We start from the raw sequence: 22,092 nt of genomic DNA on the forward strand, positions 1-22,092 counted from the left end.
CCACCCGACCTCCTTTGGGTGGGTGGCAGCAAAACTGTTGTGCCGAAATGTTCATAATTTTTAGAAATATTTATTTAAATTGCGCGCTTATTGTTTTGGGCTCCGAACGATCGGCAGATTGTGGCGGTCGGGTGATAGATATTATTAATCGTCAAGTCAGCTGTGCAGACGGTATTGTTCAACACTTCACAATACATCTCTGTGCTTACGCTGCCTGCTGACTGTCAGTTTTTAGCAATAACAAAAGTTTTTTTCATTGGGCAGTGGAATATTTTTGCGCCCAATTCGCAACACAAAAAGAATTGACGCATAATAATGCTGTTAACATGCCAAACAGACAATTGAAACCAACAAACGTTTTAGTTGAATATGTAGCATTGGCGTTGTGAGTGTACTGGACAATGGCGTCATAGTTTCCTTTGTTGTTATTTTCATAGGGGCATAAACATCGAAATAGAATAAGGTGAACTACGTTAAATAATTGCCTGCTTCATGCAATTGACACTTGTGTGCGTGAACTTGTGTGTGTGCTTATAAATATATTGTTTTTGCAGTTGTCACCTGTAGAAAGCTGAAACGCAGAAATCTTTTCTAATTAAGTGGACCAGTAATAGGAAAACAATTTAATAATTAAATATATGCAACAGCAGCTGTTGCTGTTTATTATATGGCATTGGACTTTTACCTGCAATGGATCCGCAAAAGATAACTGAACTGGCCAGTTTGCTACGCAAAAATGGAGACAAAATCCTGAGCTCCGAATTTACGTTGACTTTATCAGGTAAGCGCACATTTCGATGAGACATGCAGGCAACGCCTGCCTGTTGCTTTGTTCTAAGCACAGTTTGCTTATCAGTTTAACCCATTTTACTCACACACACTCACCCATGCAATTACAGGGCCCCTGCTTCGCGCTTTGAATGACTCCTTCACGTTGATTGCTGATAGCGATATTGGATTTGTCACTGGATTGGGCACATCCCAGCAAAACTCGCCGGCATTCCAGGTGGTTAAACCCATCAATGCCAAGTCCAGTGTGTTCCCAGATCTACAGCTGCTGCATGATTTCGTGCAAAAGACAACGCTGCTGAAGCTCAATTATTTTCCGAGCGAGCATTACTTTGAAGGTGCTATAGACATTTGTAAGTTTCGAGCGTTGCGTCGTCTGGAGGTGCACAAAATCAACATATGCCAAGTGGTGGGCATACAGGCACTTCGCTCCCAGCTGCAGCATTTGATATGTGTCAAGAGTCTGAGCAGTGTCGAGGATATCATAACACGTTGTGGTGGCGACAACTCGAATGGCTTCGTTTGGAATGAATTGCAGTCGGCTGACTTTAGCTACAACAATCTGCGTGGCATTGACACAGCTCTGGAGTTTGCTCAGCACTTGCAGCATCTGAATTTGCGACACAATAAGCTAAGTAGCGTAACAGCCATCAAGTGGCTGCCGCATCTAAAGACACTTGACCTAAGCTACAACTGCCTCACGCACTTGCCAATGTTTCACGCGGAGGCCTGCAAACGATTGCAGTTGCTCAACATAAGCAACAACTATGTGGAGGAACTGCTGGACATGACCAACCTGGATGCACTAACCAATATGGACCTCTCCGACAACTGTCTTCTGGAGCATACGCAGCTGTTACCGCTGAGCGTTTTAATGAAACTCACCACACTCAATTTACAGGGTAATCCCTTGGCCTGCCACCCCAAACACCGTCTAGCCACGGCTCAGTATCTGCACAAGAATACGGCCACTGTAAAGTTTGTGCTAGACTTTGAGCCAATGTCCAAGGCAGAGAAGGCAATAACGGGCACCCAACAGCTGCGCTTTGTGTCAAGTACTGGTCATCGACTGACCAGCAGTCGCATATCCATAAATACCTCGCGTGACTCCGTCAATACACCGGCATCTAGTGTTGGCTCACAGCGATCGTTGTCAGTCAGAGGCAAGGATTCATCATCGGAAACTGAGCAGGCAGCACCTGTTACACAAATAAGCAAACGACGCGTGAAAAAGCTGCGTAATGTGGAGATTGCTGAACATGGAGATGAGAACGCACTAGAAGCATCAACAATAACTGTCCCAATCGACACAAATAGTGTAATTCAGGGAGCAGAGAAGGAGACCACCGATGGCAGTCACTTGGAGACAAAGAAACAAATTGAGTCACTGCGTCTTAAATACGGCAACGAGTGGCTGCAATCCGGAAATGCGGAGCTGATGTTGGGCATTGACACACCACAACCCAGCGAGCAGGAGCGTCATGATGCTCGTCAGCAATTCAATGAGTTCCTGGCCGAGTTCTCTACATCTAAAACAGTTTCCATGCAAATTAGTTCCACGCCCACTCAGCACACCAGTTCTAATGCAACACTGACACCTATGAAAGCGAATGGCAACAATACAGAAACGAACGTTACACAGCAAACAATTTACGAGTCTTGCGATAATAGCATCGAGACACAATATGAGAGTATGGACAACACATTACAATCGGAAGAACAGGATCAACAGGAACCGGAGAATGACAAGCACAAGAACGTGTTATTTCTCTATGGAAAAAGTGCAGAAGAGGAGGAACCAGGTGAAATAATATAGTTAAATATAAATTATTTACATTGTTTATTATTTTATTTGATACCCTTCTAGTGTCTGACGTGGAGCCCGATGAGAAGCTTTACATTGTCTGCCATGCGCACAAGGCCAGCGAGCCCTTGTTTCTTACCATATCCTCCAACTATATGCGCGAAAAGGATACGCTAACTGAACGGTAATTAGCCAGCGAAATCATTGTACTTTTTTGTATTTTTTTGATGATGATGCAAATTAATTATAACTGCCCCTAAAATGCACTATAGCCTTTTTGCTTTGAACAAATTTATAAAAATGAAAATAATATTTTTACTTTCAATTTTCTATCTAAAAATCTATCTAAAAAAAGCATTAAAAACGAAATGTTATACTATAAATTTAACAAATTCTTAATCATAGTACGAAAACGAAATGGAGCATCAAAGTCTTGGAGTCCTGTGAGAGGATCAAATCAAACACGCTGCGTATCAATTTTGATACCATCCAAAAGGACAAACAAGAGCGTATTTATTGCGTAGAGAACGCACTGTGTCAGGTAAATTAATTGGTAGAAACACATTCCTCACAAGTATAAACTATTTTATCCACAGGAAATCGAAAAGAAATTGCGTGACATTCTATCGCAGCGCGATCTTACCGATATGAACATTACCATCTACAGCTGCATTAATTGTGGCATTAAGTTCACCAGAGAACGTAAAAACAAGACATATAAGACAGCCGGTATGTTTAAATTTATTATAATTTAGTAGCAAATTATGCTGATAATACGTAATTGTTTTTAGAGCTGCGTTGTCCAGATTGCCGAAGTGTATTTGTGGCGGAGGTAAACGATGAGTCTGGCTCTTTGGACAAGCCCAAGGTGTCTGCTCCGGAGCCGAAGCTGTCGCCAGCTCTGATTGTCGGGGAATCGCCAGTGAGCACGCCACTGGCTCTGCAGTCCAAGGAGGATAACCAAAGTATTGGCAAGTCTTTGGCCAGTCTCCGGTTTTCTGCAGACCAAAATTTACGCTAATTTTGTAGTTTTGTTTATTATTTGTAATGCATTATGGTTTCTGTGAGCGGCATTTGGAATTATTAATTTTATTGTAGTTATTTTATTGTTTTATATTTTTTAATTTATTTATTTCTTTTTTTGCATGCGACACAACATACAAATAATTAACTCACATGTTAAAACGAACTAAATCTAACTTTTGTATATTTTTATGTATTCCTTTTGTACTTATTGCTCATCCAACAACAACAACAATTGTAAAAAATACTTTTTAATTATTTAGTGGGCAACAACAGGCTCATCGCTAATAACACACCCAAGCGTAGGAGTTTGATGCAAACCACAAAAAGTTAATAAGCCAATTTATAGTATACGTATTTATTTTCTTTGTTTTTTTGTTTTTCAACAATTTGCGGATCGCTTCTTGTTGTAATGTGAAGCAGCATTTGGGCATGAATTACTAATTTATTTATATAGCTAAAAAAAACAGTTAAAATCTATTCAAAATTTAACCCAATCTAAAATAAGCTAATCACGCACCGCAAAAGAAACGCGCATTTCACTAAAGCAATGAGAAAGAGCAATGCTGCTTCCATTAGAGAGAGATTAAAATTAAGCTTTAATGCAATTTTGACTAACCGTTTTCTTAAAACGTTCCACAGGTTCGGCCAATTCGCTAAATGAAAGCAGCTCCTGCTCGAAGATAACCAATTCGCAGTGCTCCTTTGACTCCAATCAGTCTGTGGTAGGCAGCTCGAATACGGATCGTGACTTGGAGTTTCGTGCCAATGAAAGTGATGTGGACATTATCTCTAATCCGAGCCAGTCCAGCATTGAGGTGCTGGATCCGAACTGTGTGCAAAGCGCCAGTCGCAAGACCTCTGAGGAGCGGCGTATTTCACAAACTCCCAATCTGGAAACCATCGACGATGACGTCAGCCAAACACATAGTTTCATGGAACGTGAATTTGGTCAGATACTGGCTGCCAGAACAAAGCCATCGACAGAGGAATCCTTAATTTCGACAACGAATGAGGATACAATGCCGAAGGCCAAAGCATTGGCTCACGTCCAGCTGACCGAGAGCAGCTCATCGGGTTCGGTGACCGATAGTATTTGCACTACCTACGAGCAACAAGGAAAACAGCAGCAGTCACAGGAGAAGATTCAAGCGTCGACATCAAGTGAATCCGACGCTCTACACAATATGCTGATTGCCGAATCCAGTGGCAGCTCTAGTCATACTGACAACCACAACAATAACAACAATGTTTTGACAGGTGTAAATAGCAATGGACAGCTGAAGATGGCCGAAGATGCTGGATTATCTTCCGTATTTGGAGGTGAGTAACAATCCCGATTGACTCTGAAAAGGTTATAATAGCAAATTTGATTTCTTTTCAAATGTTATATTATCAATTCGTTCTTTTATATTTTAAATATGCAAAATTTTGGCTAAAATTACAGTATGTCTTAGATACGTAATTTATATTTGAGACTTACAAAAAAATTACAAGAAATATTATTGATCGTCGACATGATGACAATATACATGATTAGCTATTTTAATACCATTTCTTCACTCATTTACAGCACTCTTTCAATCGACGAACGTGCTGATGTCCAGTTCAAAGAAGCTCATCGAATCGGAGGCTAGTTCAAGCGGAGTCCAGCCGTACAAGTTCAACTATAGCGACTTTAATGATATTGACCACCGGCTGAAGCTTTATTTTTATCAGAGCAAATTCAAGGAGGTCGGAGAGCACTTCAAATGGCTGGCCAAGGGTAGGATTTACAATGAGCAAACACAGACGCTGCGCGATGGTTTGTTGGTAATATCCACCTGCAAGTGCTACCTCATGGAGGCATATGCACCGCCACAGGATGATGTATCCAAGTGGTTGCGTCAGGTGATTAGCGTTACAGTCAATCGCTTGACGCGTACTCAGTGCCTGCCCTGGAAATTGGGATTGTCCTTTTCTTTGCGGGAGTGGGGCAACTTTGTACTTCTGTTGCAGGATATGCTGCGCACAGACAGTTTGCTGTTGTACCTGGCAGGTGAGTAGCTTAGCTGGCCTTAATTCTAAACTGTTACTTATAATTATAATGATTCAATAGATAACCCACTGCCGTCCGAGTGTGAGATGATCCAGGAACCATCGGATGCAGTGCGTCAACGGCTGTGTTCATTGGTCTCTGAACCGCTGAAGATGTGTGCAGTGCTTAGTGGCTGCCAGTGGATATGTGGCCAGGACAAACGCAACTTTGAAGTCTGTACGTTGCTCACTTCCGATACACAATTGTATATCGCTGGCAATGGAAGATTCAATTGGCTGGCAATCAATGAAGAGCAGCCGCCGCATCTGGAACTTACGCTTACACAGCAGATGAGTAACATTGTAGAGGTGGAACGAATCACGGACTGCGAGTACAAAGTTAACTTCCTGGACGAAACAAAGAACCAATGCGAACTGTGGCATGTGCAGTTTGAGACACCAGCGAATGCCGAGTGCTGTCTAAATGTTATTGGTAAATCCTGGGAACATCTTTTTGGCGTGCCCTTTAGCTATTCCGGAACGTAGTATTCATTATCTTATCAGGGACCAATTTATATTGCTTCATATCTAAACAAAAAACTATGTGCAAAGTTAAAATTGAATTGTGACCATGTTTATCTAATGATCTACATACTTATATATATTGACTATATTAACATAATGTTAGCTTTAAAAACTGGACATATTTATATTTAGTTTTAGAATTCTAAAAATGGACAATATACATTATCAAGAAGCAAGTAAAAAATGGTGCTTACCCACTAATTGAATGTGTAATATGTATATTTATACGTTATACTAGCTATGAAATATTGAAGTCATTGTAAAATAAAACGAAGCATTACGAATATGTATGAAACATATAAATGTTGATAAGAAGTCATAGTTAAGCCAAACATTGCAATATGATTTTGACTCAATGTTAAGACTTTAAAAAATATTATAATTTTTTATTTATAATGCGCACATATTTTAGGTGAGCAAAATAAAAACCTGTTTTATTACGATGCATTGCAGTTAAGAAAATTTAAGTGCAAATATATTCTTCGCAGCTATCGCACAATAGAAAGCGATACCTACTGCCAACAATACACAGATGGCGCCACGGGTACCGAAATTGAATTAATGTGCATGTAGGATGAGTATTTACATTTATTAGCTGTATTTGAGCTTCACATTTTAATATTAACATTAGACTGTCTAGCTAAAATAATATAATAATCCCCATTAATCACAATAGTACCAAGACTTTACTTGTCGCCTAATTGCTCGGCTATCCAATCGAGATGTTCCTCCTTATAACGCGGATCAGCCATGATCAGAGCGGTTGACTTTGAAGTGTAATAATAGAAAACCGACACTATTGGGAAGAGTGTTCGTTAGTTACACTTGGTTAACTGAGTCACAGAGTTTTGAAAACTTACTTAAGCGTTGAAACACCGCCAAGGCGTACAAAGCCAAGGGCCATTGCTGAGCGGATTCTGATGGGGACAATCGATACTGGTAGACAATCCAAGAGTGCTGCGAGGCGGATAGCAGAAAATAGACCGTAATACTGAACAAAAACAATTTGCAGTTGCGCAGGATAATGTGGGAGGCGCCCACTTGATAAACGCAAGTCGAATGCAATGACAATGTAAACAGCAGATACTCCAAAATGATGAAGGCGTCCTGAACGCTGCATAGAAAGAAGTCCGTAATAAGAGTAATAATTTAAGCAAAAGAACGCATTTTTTGCTACTTACACAAAAAATAATATTGCAGTTTGGAGCTTATCCCGCGACAACCAGGAGCCAAAGGCATTGAAGAACAAATCGGCCACCAGTAATGTCAATTGCAGGACCAAAAGCCAAGAATATCGACGTAATGTTAATTTCATATTTATATTTTTAATTGCAGCTTAACCTTATCCAGTTGAACTGTGTTTTGTTACTTTCTGTGTTGTGTCCTTCGTCCTAGTGACGTCAAATGCTCCCACGCGAGCATGCGCAATCACAATCGATAGACTTATCGAAGTAACAGCATTACGATGACGATATATTGGTTAGTGTTAATATATGCGGTTACTTTTCAAATTTGAATTGCTTGAGTAAATCAAGCATAACTATGACTTAGCAGGATATTTAACAATTAATTTATTCTCTTTATCTTAACTAATGTAATACATTAAGGTTTCATATATATAAAGCATATTCAAATGGATATGGCCTACTTCTGCGCAGATCCTTCAAGTCCAGCAACGACTGCCTTCGAAATCTCACATAGTATTGTTGGTTTAAAGCGGAATAGAAGTTGATGGGCAATAAATGTGTCCAGTTTTCTGAGTCTTCACTATGATTTGATCGCTGATCCAGAAACTGTGATATACCGGAAGCTTCTGTTGCTGCTGCTGGGATTATTTGGATAACTTTTGGGGTCAGCAGATGAATTAATAGCAGCAGTAAGAGTGTCTTCAGTTTGGCCATTTGAAATTGGTGTTAGCCGGTCAGAGCTTCACCCTACACCGTTCTCCTCGGTTATGCTCAGCCAAACCAATAACCATTCCAAAATAAGATTGTCAGCAATTTTGCGCTTTTCGTTAAGCAAATTTAGCCTGATCATTGTTTTATTTTGTAATTTTCCGATTTTCCAATGCGCTCAGCGTTTTTTGAGTGGACTATAAAGTTGAGACCCTCGACACTAGACAGCTACAGTCAACCTCTTGGTGCCACATTAACTACAAGCAACAGCTCTACATATTTTACTATGGCATTCAACATTGGACACATGTTTTTGGTCACTATCCTGGCCATTGTCTGCGCTGCGGAGACGATTCAGTTGCAGCCAACGCAGGGTATCCTGATCCCAGCACCATTGGCCGAGAACATTCGTGTGTCGAGAGCTGCCTATGGCGGCTATGGAGCACCAGCTGCCGCACCTTCTTACTCCGCTCCAGCTGCACCTTCTTACTCCGCTCCAGCTGCACCAGCTTACTCCGCCCCAGCTGCACCAGCTTACTCCGCTCCAGCTGCACCAGCTTACTCCGCTCCAGCTGCCCCTGCATACTCTGCACCCGCTGCTCCCGCCTACGCCGCACCCGCTGCCCCAGCATATTCCGCACCAGCCGCACCTGCCTACTCACCAGCACCCGTCCCATCCCCTCCGTGCCCAAAGAACTACATGTTCAGCTGCCAGCCCTCTCTGCAGCCCGTGCCCTGCTCAGCGCCTGCTCCATCCTATGGCTCCTCGGGTGCCTACTCTCACTACGCTCCCCAATACGCTGTGCCCATCGTCCGCGAGTTGCTTTAAGTGCAACATCTGATCTTGGTTTTGGAAAACTGCTACGTCTCTTGCAATAAACTGAAATTATTTTGAAAAATTATACCTCTGTTTTAAGTTTTCTTGTTAAAGTATGGTTTGGTTTTCAGGAAAACGTATGATCTCAAAGAGAAATGGGTCAAAATACTTATTGCTGACAATTCGAGAGAATATGTGAGGATTTTGATATAAAAGAAAATTTTCAATTTCAGTACCCTTATAGATGATGTGGGCTTGATGCTTGTAATTTTCAAAGAAAATTCATAAATTGAAAATTATAATACTGTAGGCTTAAAAGCAACGCAAAATAAATTTTCGGTATTATCGGTAGCAATCGCTAGGTCATTACTTTTACAATAATGTCAAAATATTTATTATTAGATTGAGAAAAGAAAAAAATATTAAATTAAATTTAATTAATTTTCAAACAAAATAAAAAATTTATTTAATATGATTGTATTTATTTTGTTAATAAACAATAAATAATATTGTTTTTTTCGAAATTGAAATAGATTCACGACAGCGCACTTTTGAGACTACGAAAATATGTGCGAAAAAAATGTTGCGTGCTGTCAAAAGCAATTGTCATCAAAATCTCTAGAGATTTATGGGACACACCTGTGTGTGTTTATTTCTAATTTGTTGATTATTTTTACTATTATTATTAGCAAATAAGAATAGAACGATTTTATTGTGTTAGATTGGATTAGATACAGAAAATCTCAAAACTTGGAGATTTTAGAATTTTATATTCAATATATAATTGAATTTAAAAATGAAAAGTATAGATCTCAAGGTTCCGTTTTCTTATCAAAGTACTTATTCCAAGAGTATTTAATTTGCATTATCCCACCTTAAATAAAACTTAATGTTCCTTAATGTAAATTTGAAGTATTGGCTTTATTTTTTATCAATATCAATATCAGTCCTTGGGTCTCTCAATAGCCACAATTTGTAGATGATGTCGCACAGGGCGCTGGTTTCAGCACCGCTTCACAGGAGATCATGTAGCTTTGGGCACAGGGTGGCACTGGAATACTGGGCGCATTGTATTTGGCTGGTGTCATTGGGTTTGAATTCTCTTGTTGTTGTTCCTCTGGTTCGTAGCTGCGTGCAAAGCCGCCGCCGCCTCCAAAGCCACCTCCAAATCCACCTCCAAAACCGCCTCCAAAACCACCGCCAAAGCCGCCACCAAAACCACGACCAGGTCCTCCAAGTCCAAGTCGTCGTCCACCAAAGGGTCTACCAAATGGAGGGCCACCAAAGCCGCCGCCAGGAGCGCCAAAATTGTTCTCCACAACTACCTCCTGCACAATTTGCTGCTGCCGTGGTTGGCGCACCAGCTCGACATTATCCTGGACCAGCTCCGGCGTAAACAGGCGTACGGGAATAAAGTGATAAAGTTGTCCGGGAGGACTACGGATGTAGCGGTGATTACAATTAGCCTGACAATCCCTAAGCCGAAAGGACACTAAAAGCAGTGAGAGAAACGCCCAGAAGATCGACATGTTGATTTCTTGTTAAAGATATCTTAAGACCTGGAGTCCAATGAATCTGTAAACTGAGACTAGCCGGCAATCGGATTGCACTAGTTGGTTTTTATTAACCCGATCTGGCTTAGATTCCATGGGCGGCAAAATGCAATGCCAAGCGGAAAGAATGACAAGATAAAGCAAAAATTAATTCAAGGTAACATGGTCAACTGGGTTAGTTGGTCGAAAATTAATAGCCCAAGGGTATTGCAGTTTATACTGAGTGGAGTTAGTTGGAGTTGAAGTTAATCTACTGAACATCCTAGGCATTACCTGACAAAGTAATGACTGTTCACTCAGAGAACCTGTCACGAACCTGAAGCCCTGAAGGTCAGCAATAAGCTCTTGTAGGCTCAAACAACTATCGACCATACACGTGTTTTACCTGTTCATAATATCATATTACCATTAAGCACTTTTCAACAGTTTGCAATTTTCTTTAGCTGCGTTTTCACCATTTTACTTGTTGATTTAGGGCAACGCGAACGGAAATGTTGCAATTGCTAGTTCATCTACTTTTTTGCTTTATAAATTCCAAGACAAAGCTGTAAGTTCAAAGACCCCTCCCAATTAACATACAATTTAATTTAATTTCTTGTAGGTAGATAAAGTCTGAGAAAGGGGGAGAGAGTGAAAGTAGAACTGCTTAGTTTGCCATTATTACATGCTGAGTTTGTTGTTCGAATTTTGTAGGTGTTGCCAATGATTTTTTAACCAATTTGCAAAAATTTATATGCTTTTTGAGACTAAAATCAAGCTTTCTCTCTTATCGACTCTTTTTTATAATTATTTTATCTGAACTGCTAATCGTACTTATACTCATACTCATTATTATTCTACCGGATAAATTTCTAATGCTTTTTCTATTGCTATTATTTTTGTTTTTAGATTTCTTCTTTTGGAATTTTTACTTTAATTTCGTATTAGTATCATTATTCAGATTCAAACACCTTCTCCTATTCTTTGTTCCAGCTATTTTTGCAATCCTGTACCAACTTAACAATTATTATTCACTTCCTTTATTTATTTAAACCATGTTTCTATTCCAATATTTAATTTCTAAGACTCAGCTCTTTATATTCATATAAATATTCAGAAAAATTTTAAAAATAAAAAAAAATATATAATTTCGCTTTTTATCCGCAAGGTGTAATGATATATTGCATTAATTGTTTATAATTATTTTAATAAGTTCTAAATATCTTAATGATTGTTTGAATACTATTCCACATTCGATAAACGTTTATTACTAAGCTCATGAGTTCATAGCTTTATACACTTATTAATATTCCATAGAAATTATGAGTTGTTTATTTACTTTAGTTTATACTGAAATCATGTCGGTTCAAAGTAAAAATAAAAAAAAAACATATTTCTTTTCCATTGTTTAAGTCATATATTTAAGCTGAAAACCATAAAGTTGTAACCTAAGATAAATAATTCAATAGAACAGCTGCAATGACCGCGACTTAAATATTATTTAATTTCCGTTGCATGATGTAATTCGATAAATCGCAGAAAAATCATATTTATATTGAAGTAACTGAAGAACTAGTTGAAAATCTAGTAAATGATAAAACATATGACTGCAATTGCATTGTAGGAAAATTTGTTCATTTATTTTTTTGTTCGTTTTCTTTTAGATAAGCAAAGATTTTTGTTTCTCGGCAGCTGTGGAAGCCGTGTCAAATTCAAGTTCCTGGGTCGATCGAGGATCTTCTAGTATTGGAATCCGTAGGCCTGGGGCATGTAGGCGCCATAGAGCTGCTGCTGCTGTGGCACGCCATAGTTGGGGGCAGCGTAGGCGGCCACTGGCGAGGAGTAGGCGCCGGCGGATCCGTAGCTGGGAGCTGGAGCGCTGCAAGGAACTGGAGCCAGGTTGGGCTGGCAGCTGAACAGGTAGTTCTTGGGGCAGGGAGGAGCTGGCACGCTGGAGGCGCCATAGCCGCCGGAGCTGCCGCCATAAGCGGACTTGCGCAGACGGGTCAGATCACCATAACCCTGGCCGGCAGCGGCCTCAGCCTCTGACTCCTGGTTGGCGACGGAAACGGAGGTACCGCTGGTGGGGTTAGCCACGGCGGAGGCAACGACAGCGATGAGAGCAAAGCACACGAAGAATTTCATCTTGAAGCTGATGGTTAAGTTGAAGTGGAAGCTGGAGCTGGAATTAGAGCTGTAGCTGCTGGGATTGCCAAAGGTGACTGATGTCAATTTAAGCCACACGACGAGTTTTTATACCCTTAACTTTGCAAAGTTAGCATAATGCAAAGACACAAGTGGCTTGAACTATTCTTATGCTTTACTTTTCGCTGTATCAGCTATTGGTCATTAACATTTCATATTCATATAAAAAGTTAGTCAAGTAATTGTTTTAACAAAATACAAAACTCACATATTTTATTTTGAAACTAGTAATAAAAAGTACAAAGGTTCAATTAACTTTAGCAATAATCGCAATGCAAAATTATCGCTTAAGTAAGTTCCGAGTTTACTATCTAATTTTTAATGTTATATTTCTTGCTTAAGTTGTTGAGTGAGTTCGTAGAATATAGAATGTATTCTGGTTTAAATTAAAATTTATTCCTGCAACTTTTCGGGCTATTTACATAAGATATGTTCAAGGATATTATAAGGACTACCGGATAAGTTCGCTTAGACCAGTTGAACGGCCATACTTTGTACGTTAACGACCATAGTAGCCATAGCCGTAACCGCCATAACCATATGGATAAGGGTAGGGGTAACCATATCCAAAGCATCGACCGTAAATATCACAGAAGGTAGCTTCGCACTTTGAAAAGTTCAAAATAAGCAGAACTGTGGGAATTTCGAAATACGTATATTAACATCTATATTAAATAGGAAGCCCGAAATACATTACCCCCTATGAGGATCAAAAGCTTAAGTTGCAGTCCCATATCTATTATCTTCAGCATTGTATCGTGTACTGATTAAAAAATCATTATGTAGGCCCTTATAAACCGTTCATAATGTATTCAAATATCGTTAGTTATGGAATATGTGTCTAAAATGATTATCTAGTTACGTAAATATTATAGAAGTAAAGTTTAATGCTTCTACCACCAAATGTTGCGGAGATCAACGCATTCACACATTCGGCCAATTTGACTCGGCTCTTGATACTGATCAAGAATACACTGAAAAAAGATCAGCTTCTAAAATGAAGAGCATTCATCTTAAATATTTGTTTTTTTAGTTAAGACGATAATACTAACATTAAGAATATAAATCTAAATAAAAATCTTAAATTGTTAGGAAAGTAGTGGTAGTAGAAGAAGTGGACCCGTGTCGCTTTGGTGGCTCGGCGCCGGTTCGAGTCCCACTCGTCACGAGAAAAACACACGAAAAAATAAAATAAAATAATAATAAAAAATTATAAATTTAACAATCTCTTTTATTTTTTTATTTCTGGACTTAAGTTTTAAAAACATTTATTCTTATAGTAAGAATTTGGTTTTATTTGAAATGTTCTTAAAACCAAGATGAGTTTTCTTACTTAAAGAATTTTATGTTCTCAGCGAATTTTTTTGATTCAAATTCTTAGCTTTGAGACCAAAATTTTGATTTTAGAACATTTATTTTCTCGGTGTACATGTATCGCTAGTTTACTTAAATACTGTCACCAAATCGAGCGAACTCGACTTTCAGAGTTCCTGTCCTGGATTATGCAAGAAATGGGGAAGTTTAAATTATATTTTTGAATATATAATCGCTTTCAATGGAAGGCTATTACAACTGTAATAGAATCCTTTTGATACAAAATACAATTTTTTTGAAATGTCTTAAAAATTAAAAAAAAAAATTTTTAAGTAAAAACCTATTTATCTAAAAAGCTATGATATGCTTTGCTATGATATGATAAAAGTTAATTTTCTGGCCAATTGGTTTTAAACAAATACAGTAATCGATACATTTATTTTTAAAAAGGCATGGGCAATACCGAGATATACGAGCAAGATATAAGATAAATAAAAAAACACTGTAAATCATATTTTTTGGATGTATATTAGTCAATTTTAATTGCACTAGATATTTTTTTGAACATTTTCTTTTAGATTAGCAAAGATTTTTGTTTCTCGGCGGCCGTGTCAAATTCAAGTTCTTGGGTCGATCGAGGATCTTCTAGTATTGGAATCCGTAGGCCTGGGGCATGTAGGCGCCATAGAGCTGCTGCTGCTGTGGCACGCCATAGTTGGGGGCAGCGTAGGCGGCCACTGGCGAGAGGTAGGCGCCGGCGGATCCGTAGCTGGGAGCTGGAGCGCTGCAAGGAACTGGAGCCAGGTTGGGCTGGCAGCTGAACAGGTAGTTCTTGGGGCAGGGAGGAGCTGGCACGCTGGAGGCGCCATAGCCGCCGGAGCTGCCGCCATAGGCGGACTTGTGCAGACTGGTCAGATCACCATAACCCTGGCCGGCAGCGGCCTCGGCCTCGCCTCCTGGCGGCAGCGTTGCGGCTGGACAGCGATGAGAGCAAAGCACACGAAGAATTTCATCTTGAGAGTGTTGGTTAGTTTGTTATTGGAGCTGCTGTGGTTACCAAAGGTGACTGATGCCATTTCCAATCCAATGACTAGTTTATATACCTGAACTTCTGCCTAGTTAGCACACGCGACTTTAAATATGCATTAACTTTGAGTTTTTTGGGTATTTACAGATATTTAACATATTTGCGCTGAGTCGTGAGTTGTTATTTTGGGGTCACTTTTAGTTCTGTTTCTTTTTGAATTTAATAACTACCTTTAAAAAGTGTGCAGTGTGTGCAAAGTATACTCAACGAGCTGGGTGGGTCAATGTACACTTATATGCAGATTGCACAAGCTTAGCCCAATTTTTGTAGACTGCTTGACTTGAAACAAAGTAGCGCATAGTTTTGCTTATTAGTTAAATATTTAAGTATTTCGAAATATGACTGACTTAAATGACCCCATTTGCATTCTTTTGGAGATGTTAAAAGTCTTAAATTATTTTAAATAATATTTAAAATATATTTATCCTAGATTTTTATATGACGAATGCCTTTCGAATAACAAAAGAGGCATATTTATTTATTTCGCTTATTTTGAAATCACTTTTAGTTCAACAAAATATTAAAAATCGTTGTACACTGATTAAAATTGATTTATAATCTATCTATCTTACAATGCTTGATATTATATTTTTACAAAAAAATAGAATTTAATCTGTAGTCCTATCTAAGTGTACATATTTATAAATTACCCAATAACTTTTAAATAACTTTTAAATTCTCCTACGCATAATTATATTATATATATTTTCTGTTGGCTATTAAAAGTTCATTGCAAGTGCCAACAACCCAGTTTTCGGATGAGTTTTTGAAAATTTATGGCTTACATCCAAAGTGCGTACATATGTAAATACAAAATTAGATATAAATATCGAAACTGTAACAACAAATGAAACTTTCCAGAAGATTTCTCTAAAATACACACAGTTGAGCCACAAATGCCCCCCTACCCAGCGCCAACCACTGCGAGTCAACACACCACACCACAGCACATCACACCACACAGTACATTCACTCCACAAATATTTATATACAGATATACTATAATGCTACTGTCACCCGGACTTAACAATGGTTCCCGGTTGCAAACACAAAAAGGAATATAGTTTTTAAAGACCGACCTAAGAATACACTTATTGGTTAAAGCAATCCAAATACTTAACCTAATTATAAAAACATTTCATGAAATTAATCGCTAAGTTTAATTTGTCGGTATTGTGTTATACATATTTTAATAAAAACAAATTACATCATCTAAAAATATTGAAGCCTTTATTTTTGTAGAAAATATATTTGTTGTCACGCACTTTAAAGTAATGTGAAGATTCTGTAAAAGGGTATTAAGATCGTTTCATTTGGCGTCATCATTGTCGACGACATTGGCGCTATTTTTGAGACCCCGCTGCGGTTATATTGCAAGTGCCCAGCAGCATCGATCGGAGCTCTTGTTCATGCCCATGACAGATGTTGTGCCACAATCATTCTTTATGTGCTGTTAAATTTTGTTCGAATCGTTCTGTTTCTGCTTGTGCTTCACTCACTCAATTACGCTCAAGAGTCGAAACTTCTCATAAAATCTGTGTGGGGTAATTTTATATTTTATATTTTGTTTCTTTATTTAAAGCGATCATGCGCGAACTCTGATCTCGAGAAACGTTGTGATGTAGCTGTCTCTTGTTGAGACTAGCTTCCAATTGTTGCTCTTTGAACTGTCTCAGCAATGTGATATTAGCAATTCAATTTGTGATATCGATCCATTGATTAGTTAGACCAACAGAGCAATATGTTATGACTATTTAATTGATAATTCCAGTTATTGATCAGTGATCACTGGTAACATTACCTCTTCAGCTATGAAGCTTTCAAGCAATGCAATGTGCTAACTTTCATTGCATTCTCGAGTTTTTATACATTATGCGAACTGCGATCATATTAAATTTCAGTGAGAATAATGCAAGTAGCTTTAGAACCATATTTAATATTATTATTTAAAGATATTGAACTGGAGGTCAGTACATAACATCTGTATCTGCCACAGTCTGCATTGAAAGATCATAGAGACATAATTCAATTCTCATCGATTTTCTTAATATTATTATATTAAATTTATAACCTATCCCGATTGATTATTGCCAGCATTGACATTGATCATGCCAACAATCATTGTAATCGATTTCTAGGAAACTAACCTATGACTGATAACTGATCACCTTATCAACAATTACCAATGTCTATTAACTGTAATTCGAATTCCAAGTCACTTTTTCACTGTCATTTTTGACAGATCTATGTTTTTGGATTGATTGCTGATCATTAATGACAGTAACAACATCATTAAATTTTAAATGTTTATGCACTTTCTTTCAGGAATATTTATGAATAGTTTATTCTTTTATCTGAAGAAATCCCTTCTTTTAGATCAGTGATTAATGATCATCACGTTGCCACTCTGTTGATCTTTGACACGATCACTTTTCGTTCGAGATTGCAACATTATTTTATCTTCACATGCTAATGTGGATGATGACGATCGTTTGCTCGTACGAAGATCATTTCACACAGAAACCGCTAATTTATTAACCATATTTTCTGCTCAGTCAACAAGCGATTAGATTATGTAAACTACGTCACGCTTTATACAGACGAGCTGCAATCAACAAACGATCAACGCCCTGTTTCAGACCAAGACCAAGACCAAGAGCCAGACAAAGACTCAGACATATACCCCACACCCATATCCATACCCATACTCGGAGTCAGAGTGAGAGTCAAGAATAAGTGCGTGCCACATGCAAAGTGAGGCAAAGACGATGACCAGCTGAGTGCAGGCCTTAAACTCTAGTTGCCAGGCTGTGTGCAAACTGCAGATAACTTTCACTTGGTCACGGTCATGGTCACGGGCAACATTGGGATTCAGGGGTATGTCCGGAGTACTGTTATCGCGTTTCACAGCTCCGATGCTTGTGGCCCGCATAGAGAAGGAACGCTCTATCTCTATCTCTCTCTCTCTCTCTCTCTCTCTCTCTTTGTTTATCTTGTGCAATTTGTTATGGAATTTGAATTTGAAAATGAAATGTAATGAAAACGGAGACCAGCCAGCGACCAACTGACTGACTGAAGCGATTACAGCTCAAATTCTTGTCTACGTCATCGTTCCACATACACACACACACACATACACGTATATATCCATATGTGGAATGAGAATAATAACAGGAAGAGGCAGCTATCGGCATTGCACATATACGATAAATGTGAGCTGATGTGATTATGGGGATCCGGGACCTTGACAGCTAAGACAGTATGTGGTTTTGAGGAACGGGAATCACAGTGCACAACTGTACATACATATGATCATGAGTATTGAAGCAGCAATAGACCCAAATAGTTGATGGAAATTTTAGGATAATATCAAAGAAAATAAATAAGAAAAGATCAATAGCTAACATGTGAATTACATTGTACATTATGTGTATAAATAGAAGAACATAAATCACAGAAGATCAATTTAAGACTTCAACCGCTAAAAAAAACTCTTAAAAAAAATTCAACATTTTTTACTTTGGGAAATCAACATGAGATCCAACAAAAAAATTATAGATTTCAGTTAGTTGCCTAAATAGTCTTCGTCATTGATATTCAATTTAGAATATTTTAATGGAAAAATGTAATAGGAACTTTGATAAATACTAAAATTTCAATCAAAAAAAGTAGCATATCTAATAAATGCTACTAAATCTGCCGATGAAATCTGTGTATAATACATCACCTCATTTGTCGGCCGGTTGTTTGTTTAACAGCTATAAATTACAGAGTCTACAAATTTTTACCTGCTACGATTTCTTCAACGTCGTATACTTTTAAACTCTCCATAAGAATATAATATTGTTTTCGACATTATCATCGCACTATTTATAAATGAGAATACCTCCCAACAATTGATAAATTTGTTATACATCATTTATTTATTTTTCTGCACATTTCTAAAACATTTCCACATGTTTTTTATTCGCGAACTAAATTCTCATTTCTATATTTTTTGAAGCTGTTCGTCATTAATGGCGACGCTCCTACCCAAGGACTGTAAGACTAACTTTAAGTTCGACGCAATTAAGCAAAATGTAAAAACTACTAGTTTAAATACTAATATAGTAGTATTTTTATCATTAAAAGAATGAATCCAACCTCCAAGTCAGAAGAATCTTTTGAGAGGAACTGTTTATTACAAAACTGAAAAACTAAGAAAGTGTCTTAGTTTTGAATAAGTACGTGTTAAATAAGTACATGGTACCTGTTTTTAAGGCAGTACATAATAATGTATTTTCCCCAATCTTGGACAATTTGCACTTGTTATTGTCCTATACATCGTGAACAAATTTTGCTTGTATCGGACTATTGTGGTATATTATATAGTTTTAATAGCAAGAATCAGTAAAATGTTTATTTTTTTTTAAGTTTAAGTACATTATTTTTTTGTGGTCGGGAAAGATGTTGGGAATGCGTAATACGAATTATGACTAAAAATCGTTTCGGCGATAATGCGATTATTATTATGACTATTGAGTAAATGAACGCAAATCGGCGCAATGACTTCCATTGGTTCAAAAATTGTATAGTTGTATCGTCGAAAATGGCGAGCAAGCTTAAGTACCGGGTTGAGTCGTCTGAGTAGCATGAGCAAGGACTTGCCCACCGCTGATTTAGACTATAAACAAAATAAAGGTTAATTTATGTATTGTATAATAAATTCTTCAAGATTTTATTGTGGTTAAAATATAAGTATCTAAAGAGTTTAAGGAATTACTTTCCATGGTACAGAATCTGTATTACAGATTATGGCAACCTGTACTAAAAGCATCTCAATAATTTAAGCAAGACTGGAAATATCTCAAGCTTTGAAGAGGGTTCGGTTCGATTGAGCATTCGCGACTTAATACTTAATAAAATATAAAAATATAAAACTTTTGTGTTTTGACAGAATTTCTTAAAATGATTATTATCTTAATATTTATATCTTTAGATCTCTAGATATTAAAAAATATCAATCTTTAAATACATCTTTATATAAATAAATAATTAAGAAAGAATATCCTAGAAATCGCAAATATAGTTCGTATCCCACCATAAATTGATAAGAAAAGAATCCAAAGAGCGTTAGATACATTTTATTTACAGCTAGAAATTGAATGTGAATTGACAATCGATAGGCTATAATCTATTGTTGTCGGCCAAGGACAGGCGATAGTTGTATTCCCGGAAGAGTTCGGGAGCCACACGATAGGGCTGATCGTACAAGGACAATCGTATGGGCGTCTGGCAAGCAGATGAAGCATAGGCTGGTGGAGCTGGTGGTGCTACAGGTGTTGGAGCGTAGACTGGCGCTGGTGGTGGTGCTGCATAAACTGGCGCTGGTGGTGGTGCAGGCGGGGCAGGGTAGCTATAGAAGGGCACGCCCACAAGTGGCAAATATCCTCCACAGGCGGGCGAATTGCAGTGTGGGGCAGGAGCTGCTGCTGGAGGCGGGGCATAGACAGGTGTTGGCGCTGGTGTGTTGGGTGGTGGCTGATAAACTGGCAGCGGTTGTGGTGGCTCCGTTTGACCTTCATAGCTTTGCACCTGCGGCTTCGGTCTGATCTCCGTTTCAGCCTTGGCGCCTGGCGATGCAGTTAGATAGATGATCGGCTGATAGACAATTTGTGGTGGCTGTGCACCACCATAGCTCTTTTCCGGTTTGGCATACTCATCCACTTTGCTATAACTCTCAGGAGCGGGCGCAGGAGCAGCGGGTTCATATGTGGGTGGTGCAGGATCTGGTGCTTCATAGCTGGAAGCAGGTGGTGCCGCATAGTCCGAAGTCGGCGGTGCTTCGTAGCTGTCTGCGGCAGGAGCTGGAGGTGGTGCTGGTGGTGCCACATAACCGGCATCTCCGTCGCCAGGACCATCGTAGGCAGGATTTGGTGTCTCATAGCCACCGCTAGGTGGCGCTGGCGCAGGATTGTAGTCAACTGGAGCCACTGGAGGAACCGCTGGAGTTGGCTGTGCTGGTGCATACCCATCGCCGCCATAACCAGGACTCACCGGTGCCACATAGTTGTTGACTGGCTGCAGACCTCCAGCTCCACACTGACCACATTGTCCTCCACAGTTGTTGCCAAACAAATCGGGCAGCTTCTTGAACAATTTCATTTGCTTGAACGGATCCAGATTCTGCAATTGCAATCCATTGCAATTGTTGGGTAAAAGATTGTTATTGTTGTTCAGCCAATTGATGTTGTTATTCGGCAAATTGTTGTTGTTGTTGCAGCAATTATTTTGACCAAACAAATCATCCCACCACTTCATCAGCGATCGATTCGTGCGCTTCAGTTCATCATTGGGACCCACCGTAGGGCCCACATCGGCCATTAGGTAATACAACGGTTGACCAGGTGCTGCAATGCTGTTGCCCACTCCCATGCTTCCATCATCATGCTGCAGTGCCTCCGAGGATCCACTCAACCAAATTGTCCAGCAATAGATCAATGCCGCCAGGCAGCTCCAGGAGTTTAACATTTTCCAATGGCGTTTGTAACTTTAACCTCGCGACGCGAATTCTCAATTGCGACTATTCGATGAGCTCCGATTGCATTGAACGGCCACCGGTCAAAGTGGCCTAAGAAAGTGCAAGCCTTGCATTTTGATAACCTACCGAGTGGAGCACATTAGTATTAGTCCAAAGTCGGTCAGCACTATGTATTTTCATTGTTATACCCGTTACTTAAAAAATAAGTAAAAGGGTATATTGTGTTCGTTGGAATGTATGTAACAGGGAGATGGAGGCATCTCCGACCCCATGATGTATATATTCTTGATCAGCATAGCCAAGTGTGTCTGTCCGTCTGTCCGTCCGTCCGTGTGAGCGCCTAGATCTCAGAGACTTTAAGAGATAGGAAATCAAACTTTCACCCACAGACTCCAAATGCGTTGGAGCAGGTCAATTTTTTTTTTACATTTTTGACAGGCCCCCTTCCGCGCCCGTAAATTGCGAAAAACAGTTTGTCCGTCTGTATGAACACAAGGATCTCAGA

General features: G+C 39.0%; 7 protein-coding genes across 9 annotated transcripts; 2 read left to right on the forward strand and 5 right to left on the reverse strand.

Moving 5' to 3' along the window:
• Positions 1–213: 213 nt before the first annotated feature.
• LOC117782028 (serine/threonine-protein kinase 11-interacting protein) lies at positions 214–6,590 on the forward strand. 3 transcript variants are annotated; one of them, XM_034618938.1, is made up of 11 exons: positions 214–463; positions 555–781; positions 900–2,591; positions 2,657–2,777; positions 2,999–3,134; positions 3,190–3,322; positions 3,385–3,564; positions 3,880–3,945; positions 4,259–4,939; positions 5,190–5,654; positions 5,715–6,590. In XM_034618938.1, exons 2-11 carry the CDS (start codon positions 691–693, stop codon positions 6,176–6,178), a joined length of 4,029 nt encoding a protein of 1,342 aa, XP_034474829.1. In that variant the 5' UTR covers positions 214–463; positions 555–690; the 3' UTR covers positions 6,179–6,590. The 3 variants fall into 3 exon arrangements, with proteins under 3 accessions (XP_034474829.1, XP_034474828.1, XP_034474830.1); XM_034618937.1 differs by having other exon boundaries at positions 214–781; XM_034618939.1 differs by lacking the exon at positions 3,880–3,945 and having other exon boundaries at positions 214–781.
• A 185-nt stretch (positions 6,591–6,775) lies between these two features.
• Positions 6,776–7,556, reverse strand: LOC117782030 (transmembrane protein 138). The gene is made up of 3 exons (XM_034618942.1): positions 7,399–7,556; positions 7,078–7,331; positions 6,776–7,013 (listed from the first exon to the last, which is right to left on the reverse strand). The coding sequence occupies exons 1-3, from the start codon at positions 7,530–7,532 to the stop codon at positions 6,904–6,906; spliced, it is 498 nt and encodes a 165-aa protein (XP_034474833.1). The 5' UTR covers positions 7,533–7,556; the 3' UTR covers positions 6,776–6,903.
• An 820-nt stretch (positions 7,557–8,376) lies between these two features.
• Positions 8,377–9,014, forward strand: LOC117780305 (vitelline membrane protein Vm26Ab). Its single transcript, XM_034616769.1, has one exon. It carries the CDS (start codon positions 8,399–8,401, stop codon positions 8,939–8,941), a length of 543 nt encoding a protein of 180 aa, XP_034472660.1. The 5' UTR covers positions 8,377–8,398; the 3' UTR covers positions 8,942–9,014.
• Positions 9,015–9,824: 810 nt separating this feature from the next.
• On the reverse strand, positions 9,825–10,531 carry LOC117780942 (5'-3' exoribonuclease 2). The gene has a single exon (XM_034617638.1). It carries the CDS (start codon positions 10,456–10,458, stop codon positions 9,889–9,891), a length of 570 nt encoding a protein of 189 aa, XP_034473529.1. The 5' UTR covers positions 10,459–10,531; the 3' UTR covers positions 9,825–9,888.
• Positions 10,532–12,074: 1,543 nt separating this feature from the next.
• On the reverse strand, positions 12,075–12,659 carry LOC117780150 (vitelline membrane protein Vm26Aa-like). The gene has a single exon (XM_034616573.1). It carries the CDS (start codon positions 12,604–12,606, stop codon positions 12,202–12,204), a length of 405 nt encoding a protein of 134 aa, XP_034472464.1. The 5' UTR covers positions 12,607–12,659; the 3' UTR covers positions 12,075–12,201.
• A 1,830-nt stretch (positions 12,660–14,489) lies between these two features.
• On the reverse strand, positions 14,490–17,999 carry LOC117779918 (vitelline membrane protein Vm26Aa-like). The gene is made up of 2 exons (XM_034616263.1): positions 17,912–17,999; positions 14,490–14,993 (listed from the first exon to the last, which is right to left on the reverse strand). Exons 1-2 carry the CDS (start codon positions 17,997–17,999, stop codon positions 14,626–14,628), a joined length of 456 nt encoding a protein of 151 aa, XP_034472154.1. The 3' UTR covers positions 14,490–14,625.
• Positions 18,000–20,170: 2,171 nt separating this feature from the next.
• Positions 20,171–21,622, reverse strand: LOC117781583 (leucine-rich repeat extensin-like protein 3). Its single transcript, XM_034618358.1, has one exon. It carries the CDS (start codon positions 21,575–21,577, stop codon positions 20,234–20,236), a length of 1,344 nt encoding a protein of 447 aa, XP_034474249.1. The 5' UTR covers positions 21,578–21,622; the 3' UTR covers positions 20,171–20,233.
• Between the last annotated feature and the right edge of the window lie 470 nt (positions 21,623–22,092).

The sequence above is a fragment of the Drosophila innubila genome (assembly GCF_004354385.1).
Source record: "Drosophila innubila isolate TH190305 chromosome 2L unlocalized genomic scaffold, UK_Dinn_1.0 4_B_2L, whole genome shotgun sequence".
NCBI lineage: Eukaryota > Metazoa > Arthropoda > Insecta > Diptera > Drosophilidae > Drosophila > Drosophila innubila.

Excerpts from the sequence above, each read along its gene's own strand:
- LOC117782028 (XM_034618937.1), top strand. The coding sequence starts at position 691 with ATGGATCCGCAAAAGATAACTGAACTGGCCAGTTTGCTACGCAAAAAT. Across the intron at positions 3,946-4,258 it reads TTTGATGCAAACCACAAAAA|GTTCGGCCAATTCGCTAAAT; the intron begins GTTAATAAGCCA and ends AACGTTCCACAG. Across the intron at positions 5,655-5,714 it reads TTTGCTGTTGTACCTGGCAG|ATAACCCACTGCCGTCCGAG; the intron begins GTGAGTAGCTTA and ends ATGATTCAATAG.
- LOC117780150 (XM_034616573.1), bottom strand. The coding sequence starts at position 12,606 with ATGAAATTCTTCGTGTGCTTTGCTCTCATCGCTGTCGTTGCCTCCGCC.
- LOC117781583 (XM_034618358.1), bottom strand. The coding sequence starts at position 21,577 with ATGTTAAACTCCTGGAGCTGCCTGGCGGCATTGATCTATTGCTGGACA.
- LOC117782030 (XM_034618942.1), bottom strand. The coding sequence starts at position 7,532 with ATGAAATTAACATTACGTCGATATTCTTGGCTTTTGGTCCTGCAATTG. Across the intron at positions 7,332-7,398 it reads ACTGCAATATTATTTTTTGT|CGTTCAGGACGCCTTCATCA; the intron begins GTAAGTAGCAAA and ends CTTTCTATGCAG. Across the intron at positions 7,014-7,077 it reads GGCGGTGTTTCAACGCTTAA|TGTCGGTTTTCTATTATTAC; the intron begins GTAAGTTTTCAA and ends TCTTCCCAATAG.
- LOC117780305 (XM_034616769.1), top strand. The coding sequence starts at position 8,399 with ATGGCATTCAACATTGGACACATGTTTTTGGTCACTATCCTGGCCATT.
- LOC117780942 (XM_034617638.1), bottom strand. The coding sequence starts at position 10,458 with ATGTCGATCTTCTGGGCGTTTCTCTCACTGCTTTTAGTGTCCTTTCGG.
- LOC117779918 (XM_034616263.1), bottom strand. The coding sequence starts at position 17,999 with ATGCGGGCCACAAGCATCGGAGCTGTGAAACGCGATAACAGTACTCCG. Across the intron at positions 14,994-17,911 it reads TGTTGCCCGTGACCATGACC|ATGAAATTCTTCGTGTGCTT; the intron begins GTGACCAAGTGA and ends AACACTCTCAAG.